The following is a 12,057-nucleotide window of genomic DNA, read 5'->3' on the forward strand; positions in this document are numbered from 1 at the left end:
AGGCTGTGTGACCTTTATCTCAAAGGTTTCACAAAAGTTCCAACATCATACCTTCTCTGGTCCCCTCCTTTGTCCTTTCCTCATCATGCCAACAGGTCCCATAATAAGAGGCACAAAAGAGGCAGAAGGGGAAGTTTCTAGTGTTTTCCCCTCCTAGGGACTTATCACCTTTTCTGACTTTCATGGTTTAGGATGCCATCAATTCTCCAGTTATCTCAAATAGCCCATGATATTTTAATCCTTATGCGTTTTCACCAAGACTCACACCATTAAATCAACATTTCTAAGTTACGTGAATTGTACATATAGGTGCAAAGCCGGGGCTTGGGTGTGCATGAAGGTATTCCAAAGCAGTTTCAAGCACTGAGCTGTTTGGTAAACAGAGAGCTGTTTGACAATGGCGGGGAGGGGGGCAAATGCGAAGCCCCCGGTTCAAGCAGGGAAGGAAAGAGATTGACTGAGAAGTTTCCTATTTTCTCGCCACCTTGATTCTGATACTAGTGGGGTATTAAGCCTTCTTATTGTTAAAAATGGATCTCTAGATCATTAAGGCTGTGAAACCCTAACTCACTGACATTCTTAAGTTCTAAACAGGCTGTTTCAAGGGAACTCAGTCTGGCGTGTGAGGATGTTAATATGCTGGATTTGCCTGGTACCAGATTGCATTCATCTTTAAAGCTGGCAAAAGCAGTTTGCCCAGGTCACATTTCAGAAAACTACCATGAAAACTAAAACATGAGTTGTGTGGAATCTTCTTAAGCTTGCATTTATTCCTGCTTTTCCTCGTCATTGTTGGTGGACTCCCAGGATAGTTATTAGCCTTTTAATGTAACGATTCCCTAGGATCATGGTCCCATCCGTGCATGCTTGTGGTTGGCCATTATCTAAACAGTGTTTTAAACGAAGTGTTTTCTTATTGGGTTGTCTGAGACTGGCAGGGTGGAAACCAATATTTATTGAGCGTGGGTGCTTTACTTATCTCCCTTAATTCAAACAAAACTTCTATGAGGCATTATTACAGGCCCATATCCCTTATCCAAAACTCTGGATAAGTCAGATGATTTCAGGGAGGTGACAGCACATTACTTACACCCCCAGCTAAGACTGGGGCACACCCTGTAATCAGCCATGTACATATGTCTGTAGCAAAACCTATGGTAGTCACACAAAGTGGCATAAAGTGTGTTTGCTTATACATATGAAAAAATATTTATTCACCATTTTTAGAGCTTTTTGCAGTTTTAAATTGTGGATAAGACACTGCAAACTGAATTGTCTCCATCTTACAGATGAGAAAACTGGCTTAGAAGAATTAAGTAAGCTGGCAAAGCTCACACAGTGGCGGAGGCAGGTGTAAAAGCCCACTATGCTATGCTGCCTCACCAGTATGAATGGTGCCCTTTCAGTGTATCACTAATGTCCTAGTAATATTGGAACTGGTTGAGCTGAGTTCTGCAAGGTAGGGGGCAGCAAAGTCTTCAGTTGCCAATTTGAGTCATGTTTTTTCATTAGACTAATGCTCTGGGTGTTCTCTTATTTCTTTTTAAAGTGTTTTAGTGACTCACACAGATGCAGTAAAAATTTCAGATTTTGGTACATCTAAGGAACTCAGCGATAAAAGTACCAAGATGTCCTTCGCTGGCACAGTCGCGTGGATGGCACCAGAGGTGATACGAAATGAACCTGTCTCTGAAAAAGTGGATATATGGTGAGTGGCACCATCTATGCCAACTAGAAAGCCTTTCCCACTTTCACCCTGTTAGCATGTTCCTCCATCAACACTTCTCCTTTCCCAAAATATTCTTTAGCGTTACTCACTTCTGGTTGATTGCAGTCCCACATTAGCTGAGGTACTACCCAGTACAATGATATATGGTAAGAAGGGTTGGGGTAGGGTTAGGGTGACTATCCATTCAGAAAATCATCAGTTTTGGGGAACCTCAGAGAATATGCTAAACTTTCTGGAAAATGAAAAGTTTACTTTAAATAACCATTTAGTAAAAATGTCTTCCTGAAATATATCACATAATTTTCACCTCCTTAAATAAAATACTTTTAAACAAAGTATACCTGTTCTTGGTGACTCAGACCATCATTATGTATATCGGTGATCACTGATGTGAATAGTTAACGTGCTTTAGGCCACTTTGAGTTGTAAAGTGCTGCTTCCCCTTTTATTAAACTGCCCCTATAGGCTATACTTTTGTTTTTGTTGTCTGCCTTTTTAAAATCTTTATCAATTTTTCCTCCAGATTTTTGCTATTAACAGTGTATTTCCCTGTCATTGCTTTTCTCCCATTCTTAAAATTGATTACTAATAAATTTTAGGCTTAAAATAATAGCATATATTAAAATTGCGTGTAACACTAAAGTAAATAAGATAAAGAAGAAATGTGGGGTCACTTGTAATTTGGGTAATTATTATAAACATGTCCTCCTTAGGGATTATGCCAATTTATGTTCCCAACAAAAATGTATAAGGATGTTTTCTCAGTCTCACCAGCAAAGTTAAACTTTTGGTTAACCTACATGCCAACCATGTAGGTGTAAAAAAAAAAGGTATCTTTGATGCAATTTTAATTTGCATTCCTCTTCTTGTAAGTAAGGTTGTACATTTTTTCACGTTTACAAATCATTTGTAATTTCTTATTTGTGAACTATTATTTTTTGCTAAGCTTTCTGCTCTTTATTCTTATCAATTTTTAAGAGTATTTTATATATTAAGGAGATTAGCCTTTTGTGTGTATGAATTGTAGCTACTTTTCATATTTTGTTATTTTGCTTATGGTGGAGTGTTTTTTCCATGCCAGATTTTTTTTTAATACTGTTTAGCTTATCGTTCTCTCCTTTTATGGCTTCTGGATTTCATAATCAGAAAAGCTTTCACCACTCTAAGATCTTTAAAAATTTTCCCATGTACTCTTTCAGGATATTTATGGTTTCATTTTTTTATATCTAAATCTTCAATTTATTAGGAATTCATCTTTGTGTAAGATGACTTATAAATTTAATTTTCTCCCTAGTTGTCCAAACAGCATTTATTGAATAATTAATTTTCCCCCACTGGTTTGAGATGTCACTTTTATCATATATGCAATTCCTCTATGTATTTTGTCTATTTCTGGATTTCTGTTCCATTCCATTAGTCCAGCTGTCTATCCATGCACCAGAGTTCATCATAAGCCTTAAAAAATGTCTTAATATTGGTTACCTCTCATTGACTTTCTGTTTTAGAGTTTTCTTGACTGTTTCTATTTTTCTTGTAGCAGTATTAGAATTTTAATTTGATTAAAAATTAATAAAGAACTAAAATACAAATCAGCCTTTCTGAAATGTCCTCTCTGCATTTTCTGGTACTACTGCAGGTCTTTTGGAGTGGTGCTTTGGGAGTTGCTGACAGGAGAGATCCCTTACAAAGACGTAGACTCTTCAGCCATTATTTGGGGTGTTGGAAGCAATAGCCTACACCTTCCAGTTCCTTCCACTTGCCCTGATGGATTCAAAATCCTTATGAAACAGACATGGTAAGAAATATATTTCTCCCAATATTCTCTTTTACCTTCTCCCTCAAAACCACATTTAAAACTTCCCCCAAACTGCAGGGAAGTCTCTAATGTGCATTGGGAGTGAATCACCTGGTAGTATAAACACTAGGAGCCTTGGAACTATTTATAAATAAAGAATTTAGCACATGTTGAAATAGTAGGTCTTAGGAAATGATAGCTACCAGCCCTAAGAGATTATTATCAAACAGGACACTGATGCGAGAGATTTTCATTTCATCAGCACTGCTTGAGACATAGCCATGCACGGAGGCAGAAATGGCTTCACAAAGTAGAACAAAACGTTATCCTCCTGGATGTACCTTCTGAAATGCACAAGCTGCCTTTTTTTACTTTTAGGCAAAGTAAACCTCGCAACCGACCTTCTTTCCGGCAGACACTCATGCATTTGGACATCGCATCGGCAGATGTTCTTGCCACCCCACAGGAAACTTACTTCAAGTCTCAGGTGAGTCTGGAGCCTCTCTACCAGGTGCTACTGGGCAGACGGGCAGGGAACTCTCAGTGAGAAAATGTAATTCTTAGGAGAGGGCCATTCTGATTCTTGTAACAATTATATAACTCATTCGTTGTGAAACAATAACTGTGATACTCATACATAGGACATTTTGGAGTTTCTTAAGCACATATGTCATTATCTCATTCGAAATGAATGTGTATCAGAATCTGATCTTCATAGTGGGTTCTGGTGAAACTGTCAAAGAGAAAAAAGGAAAAGAAGGTATGAAAAGTGTAATGTGCATATATTCTAATTTGAATTACTACTGAATTTCATGAAAGTATTGTCTTTGAAGTAGAAAAACTACGGTACAGAGGAAGGAAGTTAAATACCAGAGGGAGCCTATGATAGAATTAGGCCCAGGGAGAACCTTTTCTCTAACTTTATATGTCACTTAATAGCACCAAATAAAATGTAATTTAATGTATCTGTTAGCTTTCACTGCATTACAAGGCATTCCAAAATTTATGGCTTAAAACGATAGGCTTTTGTTTAGCTCACAATTTTGTGGGTTGGGAATTGGGCTACGTGGTTCTTCTGCTGGCTTTCACCGGGCTCACTCACACGTCTGCAGTCAGATGCCGGGTCGGCTGGGAGGCTGGCAGGTTCCAGATGGCCTCATTCACAAGTCTGGCGACTGGTTGGCTATTAGCTAGAGCACCTCAGTTCTCCATGTGGCCTCTTATTCTACAGCAGGCTAGCTTGGGCTTGTTCGCATGGTGTTCTCAGGGTGATAAATGCAGCAAGAGAGCAAGCCCCAGTGCACAAGTGATTTTCAAGCCTGTGTGTGCATAATGCGTGCTGATGTCTCATTGGCCAAAGGAAGTCACCGGCCAACCCAGATGGAGAAATAGCTGTCACCTCTTGATGAGAGAATCTACCGCAGTACATTGTAAGGGCATGAGTGCAGAGAGAGAGGACAATTTGTAACTATTAAATGAAAAGGCTACAGATGTCATAAGGATTGGTGGTCCAACTTCTCTCAACATGGCTAGAGAGTAGTGGGAGATAAGTAGGCATGAGGTCTTTATCCCTACCAGGCCCAGCAATAGCAAAGGAGTAAAGTGGGATGAAACTATGGCTTTTGAAATAAATGTGATGATCCTAAATTATAACTTTATGCCTGCAGGATTCACAACAGTATTACCTAATTTCTTATCATACAGTTTTGTCCCACTCATGTTACCGTGCTTCTAAGTGAATTTTTGTAAGACAAATTCCATCTCCACATTTTTTCCAGTATCATTTCAAAGATTCATTCTCAGAAAACATTTTATTACCAATTGATGTTTCAGTCTACTCCCCAGAGCCTCCCATCTGCAGTGGGTGATGAGTTTACCCCCCAGAAAAGTCTGCATTGAGAGGAGTACTGGACTGGGAGGGGCATCATCCTGGACATTAAATTGAACAAGTCCTCCCATATGCCTTACTACCTGCCCCTACCCAAAGCTCAGAGTATGTGCTTCTGGGGTATCTGATAAAGACATTGGAATATCTTAATAAAGGCACAGGGCTTTTGGCAGTTTCTAAGGAAAGATAAGTAAGAGTCTTTTATCCTGCTGCCCAAAGTTCCAACACACTTTCTACGAGCCACAAACTTAGCTTTCCCACAATCGTGTCTTTAAATATTTAGTTACACTTGCCTCTATAGTTTTTTAGTGTTTCTGAGGAATTATTGTGTAAGAAAAGTGTTTGATCTTAGAAAAAATAAGAGGATGTAAGAGGTTGACTTTATACCATTTCCTATGTCCTTTGATATGCATTCAGGAAAGCTCCCTTAGGTTGCCTATCTACTCAAATACATGTAGGTATGGGGCACTGGAGAAGAAATCTGTCAAATAGCTCCTTTTAGTATTCAGGGAAAACTTAGATCCTTTTGTGAAATGACAGAGAATAATAGTGAGTACTCTCTAGGAAATCTTTCAAACGTAGGGTATGGTTGCAATCACAGCTTTGCCTCCTGACGGTAAAACTATACATACCACAATTTTAAAAAGCAATTTAGGTGAGCATGCTATTGAGACAGTATAACTGTATATCCTTGGAAAACTTCAAGTTCTAAGCAGATTTTACTTGAATGCTCCCGGAAGATCACTTCTTAGCCAGTGCAACATATTCTGAGACCTCACCATATGCAAAGCACAGTATAGTACAACTAAGCACCCACAGTCAGTGTCCTCACTTGTACAAACTCACTTTCATGAATACATGCAGTGCTGAACTTGAACTCAGGAAAGAAAAGTTTCTTTTGGAGCAAGACTATGAAAGGGAGGGGAGGGGAGAGGAAGGGAAGGAAGAGAGAGAAAAAACTTGGTACATTGGATATCTTTTTCTTTTCTTTTTTAATATATCTTTATTGATTTCAGAGAGAGGAAAGGAGAGGGAGAGAGAGAAAAAAACATCAGTGATGAGAGAGTCATTGAGATCGGCTTCCTCCTGCACACCCCTGACTGGGGATCGAGCCCACAACCTGGGTATGTGCCCTGACCAGGAATTGAACCCCGATCGCCTGGATCCTAGGTCGATGCTCAACCACTGAGCCACACCTGGCCGGGCTGGATATCTTTTAATATTCATTAATTCTTCCACATTTTTCTGCCAACATAAAATTTTACCTCTCCTTAAATAGCCCAAATCTGCTATCCTTGCTAGTTCCTAGAATTAGGCCTTGAGTCTAAAGCCCTGTCCTGTGATCTTGGACAACCCACTAAATTCTCTAAACCTCAGCTTACTCATCTAAACAGTGAAGATAATCATATCTTCCCTTCCTTGTGGAGTTTTGGTGAGGATCAAGTGAGACAGTAAAAATGCAAGTGGATTGTAAACTACAAAGCTGTAAAAATTAAGCCTCCTTTGGATTGTTACATTCTGGGTACTTTTCCTGATGACCTCCTGAGATGGAGAAGATGGCAGCTAGGGAACTCCTATTCATTGTGTTTTGACTTTATGCCACCCAAGTGGGGAAGCACTGGTTATCAGCATGTAGTTTTGCTTTGCTATAGCAACCTTGTACCTGAGGTCTCACCTCCTCCTGCCTGCTGACAAAATCTTGTCATCAGTTTTCATCAATGGTTGCTGGCCACTGGTCTCCACCTCCCACCAAAACTGTCAATCAAGAGCACTGACAAAGCCCAGCCTAAGAGAAAGTGCTTCATTCATCTGTTTCTCAGCAGCAGCACATGTGTAAAGATGCAGCGTATATAGCACAGATGAACAAAGAAACCAATTTCAGGACAATATTAGATTCTGCCAAAGCTATTGCTCCATTCTTAGACAATAACCCATTTCTCCAAGTAGGCAATTATTGCTCCTGATATTCAATTACGCTTGAGATCAGTCTTTAGAAACCATTTTAGCCCAGTCCCAGATCCCAGCTGCCAGGTGGGCCATGTGCCCACTTCTAAGCTCTCCACCATCCTCTGCCTTTGCACCATTCTAATTTCCTTTATGTGTGTGTGTGTGTGTGTGTGTGTGTGTGTGTGTGTGTGTGTGTCTTTATTGATTTCAGAGAGAGGAAGGGAGAGGGAGAGAGAGAGAAACATCAATGATGAGAGAGTCATTCATCAGCTGCCTCCTGCACACCCCTTACTGGGGATCGAGCCCACAACCCTGGCATTTGTCCTGACCAGGAACGGAACCATAATCTCCTGGATCATAGGTTGATGCTCAAAGGCTGAGCCACACTGGCCGGGCTAATTTCCTTTTGAGTGCCACTGCAACCACCAGAAATTCAGGGGAGTTGCAGACTCTAAGCTCACTGTTGGGATAGACTGTGCTACCTCAAGAGTAGTCTCATCACGAGCAAGTAGGTGCTTTGGCAGAGACTAAGCACTTACCTGGGAGGCAGTAAACAGGACCCTGTGCCAATCAAGACTTGGGCTTATAACATCTAAGTCTTTTCTGACTCAGAACCTACAGTTTCCTGCTATTTAGTCCCCCAAAATCCTGCTTCCGTATTCCTCAAGCAAGTCTGGGACTCACTCTTTTCTTACTTTTTAAAAATTGTGGTAAAAAATATATATAATATAAAATTTGGCACTCTGACCATTTTAAGCATATAATTCAATGGCATTAATTACATTCACAAGGTTGTGAAACTACCACTTTCTGTTTCAAAAATTTCTCATTAAGCAATAACTTCTCATTCCCTCTTCCCCACAGTCCCTGGTAATCTGTTCTATTTTCTGTCTCTATGAATTTACCTATTCTAAGTCTTTCATTTGAATGGAATCATGTAATGTTTGTCCTTTTACTTAGCATGTTGTTAAGTTTCTTCAATGTTGTAGCAAGTGTCAGAGCTTCGTTCCTTGATATGACTGAATAATATTCTGTTGAATGGATTACCCACATTTTGTTGACCCATTCTTCTGTTAATTCAATTTCATTTTGACACCTATATTATGGGAGAGGAAAGAAGCAAGGTTTGGGTGCAAGAGCTTTAGGTCTATTGACTGAGTAACTGGAAGGCTGGAGAAGACAAAAACCTAAACGTCCTCTTTATGCCACAGACCTTCTCTGGGACATAAAGAGGATCCCATTAATGGTGGTAACCCAGGATTCACTGATTTTCCCTTATCTGTTTACACAGGACGTAAGTCTTGTGAAGCACCCCCTCCTCCCTCCTCCCATTCTCCACTTGCATTTTGGTGGAAATCCCCATAAAGAGTAGGGTCTCAAATAGCCTCAGATTAACAACATCTGTTCTGCTTTCCACTGATTCTGGCTAGGCACGGCAGTCTCCCGCCTAGCATCTGCTGGGTATTACTTTATTGTATAGCACTGTTTTTTCCTAAAAGACTGTAGTCCGCAGCTGGCATCCATTGGGTGCTGCCATATCCTTAAGACACTGCCATCACCCACTGGGAGCTGTTATTTCCTGCTGTAACTGAAGTTCTGGACTTTACAAGATTCCAGTGCTGCCCATTGTTCTGTTTACACAACAAAAGCTTCCTTTCCCTGTTGAGTTACACTTTGTTAAGAGAGCAGTGCCGGTTATGGCAACATTTTACAGGTATTTTAGTGAAACAGTGGAAAATGTCCCTCCTCCCCTGTTATGATGGCTTTGTTATAGGTCATGTTCATGCAGGACGCCCCTTTCCTGCACAACTGTTTTCTCTCATAGGCTCCTCAGTCTCTGTGCAAACTGGCTTCAGATATGCCCACACGTCTGCATTGCAGGTTAAGTGCCAGTTGGAACTCCTATTACATAAAGATTCCAAGTATATGTGATGGAACTCCAAAATTAACATCTACCAGTCCCACGACACCTTTGGGGAAAACATTACTAATCAGTACCTGCTGTTTTCCCACACACCCTGTTCCTGCTTCACAGGAGGAAGCTTCTTTTTGGAAATTCACCTTCTTAATAGGCTTCAATCTTCAGAAGGTTCTCTTTAAGTTTCCCTAACCTGTAAACCCATAAGCAAAATACCAAGAGCTTTATTTTCTCTAGAATTAAAAAAAAAAAAAAATCTGCGATATCTGACTCCTCACCACCAGAGGGAGGTGTTCCTTTCCCTGATTCCTCTAAGTATTGTACTGGAATCCTCCGACAAGTTTCTGTAAAAAGAGGACACTTTAAGGCCCATATTTGACTCTCCCCCCTAATTCTTTTTTGGTCTAAGAACTCTCGGTTGTCAGTCTTTGCCCTCTTAAAGCTCAATACTCTTCCTACTTCATGACTTTGATCTGATGATTGAAAGAACAGCATTACCTGGGACTCAACCAAAATTGCATTTACTGCTTAGATACTGTTGAAGACTGTTATCAGACAGTGGACAGCACATTCTGGATCTTGGCTTTCTGACAGCGTTGCTGGGCAAGTTTGGTGCCCGAAAGTCAACTTACTGACAGAAATCTTTCTCCAATAGTCATACACACACACACACACACACACACACACACACACACACGGCATATTATAAATGGATAAGGAGGATAATCACTTTCTAAATAATTACAATTTCCTCTATAAAAATAAAGGAGAAATGGCAAATTTGGGGAGAAACCTTCTGTAATTTCACAATAACTTAAGTGTAACTTCTTCCATGATCTAAAGGGATCATTTTTGACATGAATCTAAAGGAATAGCTCTAGAGGAAAATGATACAATTAGAAACATTTAGTGACACATCTAACCTTTGCTAGAAATTATCTTAATCTCATTAGCTTCCTAGATGGTAGTCTATACATAATCTGATGGTAGTCTGTAGATAATCTATCCTTTAGCTTTTTTCTAGGAACTGCCTATATAAACTATATTCCAGCAGAGGTTTTTCTGCCCCCTAAAATTTAGATAAAATTGGCTTGAAATTTATGCCCTGTGGAAAATCCAATGTCCTAACACTCCTGTGAATTCCTGGAGATTTATAATTTCATGGCCACCCTGGCTCTGCCTTCCTAAAATTCTTGGCTCCCATCTCTACCATATTATGGTTGTTTTTTTAACTTTGTCCTATTACTGCCCCAAACATGAAGTTCAGCACCTTCCCTTGATTTGGAAGAAAACAAAAACACTCATCCAAAGTCAAAGTGAATGTCAAGAGACTTTACTAAAAGGTTTAGGAAATTGGAAGAGGCTTACATTTTTGAACAACTTAAATCACATATTAGGCACCCATTTCTGTCCTAAGAATTTTGTCAGCCTACTAAATTGTTTAGTTATACTATTTTTCTCCCTCCTCCATCTTCTCTTTTTCTGTTCATCTCCTCACTCCCAAATTTCTGTATAATTTTCTGTATTTTTATTCTCATCTCCTGCTGTTCATGCCCCTTGGGTCTTCTACTCCAAATATTTTTTCAAGATATTTTCATACATAAAACCTAAGAGGAACGCTGGTGCCAGCTGTAAAGACGAACATATTCTCACTGACACATACTTGTGCCATGAGGTTATCAGAGCTATTCTTTCTGGCCAGGCTTTCTCGGCCACCGTCTTGACTTGCAGAGGCGACAGCTAGTGTGCTAGCTGGGATGCTTCTGGTGGCCTATGCTGCAAGGAAACTGGAAAAGAGACAGCATTGAATGTTGGACTAAACACAGAAAATGGGTTGGAGTATGGTATACAGATACATTTTCATGAGATATTTTGCTATTGACTAATATTAATTGAACATCTATAAGGTTCTTCAGGACAAAAAATCTTGTATCTGATCCTATGGCTGTATCAGGGATTGAAACTCCTAGGATAGTAACCAAGTCTAATTTCTCCTCACCCAGGCTGAGTGGAGAGAAGAAGTGAAAAAACACTTTGAGAAGATCAAAAGTGAAGGAACTTGTATACACCGCTTAGATGAAGAACTGATTAGAAGGCGCAGAGAAGAGCTCAGGTCAGCTGATCTCTCCTCCACCTCTTCGCATCCCCAGGTCTTCAGATATGGGCAGGAACTCTCTTTGTGAATCACTATTTCACTTTTTACACACCTTTCTTTCCCTTTCTTTTAAAAATCTTTATTGTTGAAAGTATTACAGATCTACACACTTTTCACTGTGCTATTTATTATTCTCTTTAAAATTTGCCCTAAAAGTTAGCCCTCCTTTATATCACTGTCTTAGCCTCTCCCCACCCCACCCTCAACTCTGTTACTCTCTTTTATTATATCTCTGCAGCAGAGATTCCTGGAGCAAGGCTATTTGTTCACTCAGCCCCTGTCCTAGGTAACATGGAAGGCCAGAAATTTATAAGAGGTAGTCCCCAGTCTCATGATGCTTATAATCTTTTAAGGGTTACAAGACATGTTCATAGATAACCAACTGTAATTAGGCAGGATCTGTGCTGTGGATAAATACTAATGAGTGATCGTGGTGTCAGCTCTAACTGCATATTTCCATTAACAGTGAGTTATACTGTGTTCTTATGAAGATATTGCCAACACTACACAAAGACTAGACATGATACGCAAATCACATTCACATTTTATATGTGGCCTCCTGGCTATTCTGTATGGCTGGATATGGCCCCTAAGGATAAACCAAATGGAAAGCCTAGATTTTCCA

General features: G+C 39.9%; 1 protein-coding gene across 2 annotated transcripts in view; it reads left to right on the forward strand.

Annotated features, from left to right (window-relative positions):
• The window catches only part of MAP3K13 (mitogen-activated protein kinase kinase kinase 13), a 100,104-nt gene that overhangs the window by 73,122 nt on the left and 14,925 nt on the right, over positions 1-12,057 (forward strand). For both annotated transcript variants that reach the window (XM_081139412.1, XM_081139411.1), the window contains exons 5-8: positions 1,550-1,708; positions 3,366-3,524; positions 3,903-4,011; positions 11,281-11,390. In XM_081139412.1, coding sequence (XP_080995538.1) covers positions 1,550-1,708; positions 3,366-3,524; positions 3,903-4,011; positions 11,281-11,390 — 537 coding nt within the window. The remainder of the gene's footprint in view (positions 1-1,549; positions 1,709-3,365; positions 3,525-3,902; positions 4,012-11,280; positions 11,391-12,057) is intronic.

This window comes from Miniopterus schreibersii (assembly GCF_964146895.1).
Source record: "Miniopterus schreibersii genome assembly, chromosome: 5".
Taxonomy (NCBI): Eukaryota; Metazoa; Chordata; class Mammalia; order Chiroptera; family Miniopteridae; genus Miniopterus; species Miniopterus schreibersii.